General features: G+C 45.1%; 1 protein-coding gene across 1 annotated transcript; it reads left to right on the top strand.

Moving 5' to 3' along the window:
* The first annotated feature begins 674 nt into the window (after positions 1-674).
* Positions 675-1,166, top strand: LOC112527579. Its single transcript, XM_025138338.1, has one exon. It carries the CDS (start codon positions 675-677, stop codon positions 1,164-1,166), a length of 492 nt encoding a protein of 163 aa, XP_024994106.1.
* Positions 1,167-1,210: the final 44 nt, after the last annotated feature.

Below are 1,210 nucleotides of genomic sequence, written 5' to 3' on the forward strand. Positions count from 1 at the left end.
TGATATCGGTCGTTATGTCGGGAAATGCATCACGTGTTTACAGGTAAAAGCAGAACACCAAAAGCCGTATGGGAGTCTACAACATTTGGAGATACCTGTGTGGAAATGGGAAGAGCTAACCATGGATCTTGTTACAAAGTTGCCTAAGACCTCTCGCCAGTACGACAGTATTTGGGTTATCGTAGATCGCCTGAGAAAGTCTGCTAATTTTCTTCCCGTTTGGGAATCATATACGATGGATCGGTGGGCACAACTTTATGTTGATGAGATCGTTGCTCGACATGGTGTACCCTTGAAGATAATCTCAGATCGTGACTCTCGGTTTACTTCTACCTTCTGGTCTGGATTACAGCGGGAACTTGGAACGCGGGTGGCATTCAGTACCGCGTATCACCCGTAAACTGACGGGCAATCCGAGTGTACCATTCAGACGTTAGAAGACATGTTGCGCGCTTGTGTCTTKGAGTTTGGTGGGAGCTGGGATACTCATTTGCCTCTGGTCGAGTTTTTGTATAACAACAGCTACCACGCGACAATCGGTATGGCACCTTTTGAGGCTTTGTACGGACGTAAGTGTCGTACGCCTCTATGTTGGAAAGAAACTGGAGAAAGATGCTTGCTGGCCCCGAGCTCATTCAAATTACTCACGACAAGATTCAAGTGATTGAGAGAGAATGAAAGCTGCACAAGATAGACAGAACTTGTATGCAGATCGCCGCAGAAAGCCAATTGAATTCTCAGTTGGAGATTTAGTAATGTTGAAGGTTTCTCCATGGCGTGGGGTACTCCGATTTAGAAAGCAGGGTAAGCTTAGCCCTCGTTTCATTGGACCATTCAAAATATTGGAGCGGGTTGGAAAGCAAGCGTATCAGCTTGAGTTGCCAGAAGAACTCACAGGTATCCATGATGTTTTTCATGTTGCTTATCTAAGGAAATGTCTCGGTAAACACGAGGAGGTGGTGCCATTAACGGAAATCAAAGTAGACAAGAAATTGAGATACATTGAAGAACCCGAGGCTATCTTAAATCAACGAACGGTGAACTTGCGCAACAAGGTTGTGGATCTAGTGTTGGTTAAGTGGAAATATCATCGTGGGCCAAATTGGACATGGGAGAATAAAGAAGAAATGATGGCGAAATACCCGACACTGTTCGAGCAACGATGATTCCGAGGACGGAATCTTCAAAAGGAGGAGGTATTTGTAACATC

This window comes from Cynara cardunculus, assembly GCF_001531365.2.
Source record: "Cynara cardunculus var. scolymus isolate 2C chromosome LG 1, CcrdV1, whole genome shotgun sequence".
NCBI lineage: Eukaryota > Viridiplantae > Streptophyta > Magnoliopsida > Asterales > Asteraceae > Cynara > Cynara cardunculus.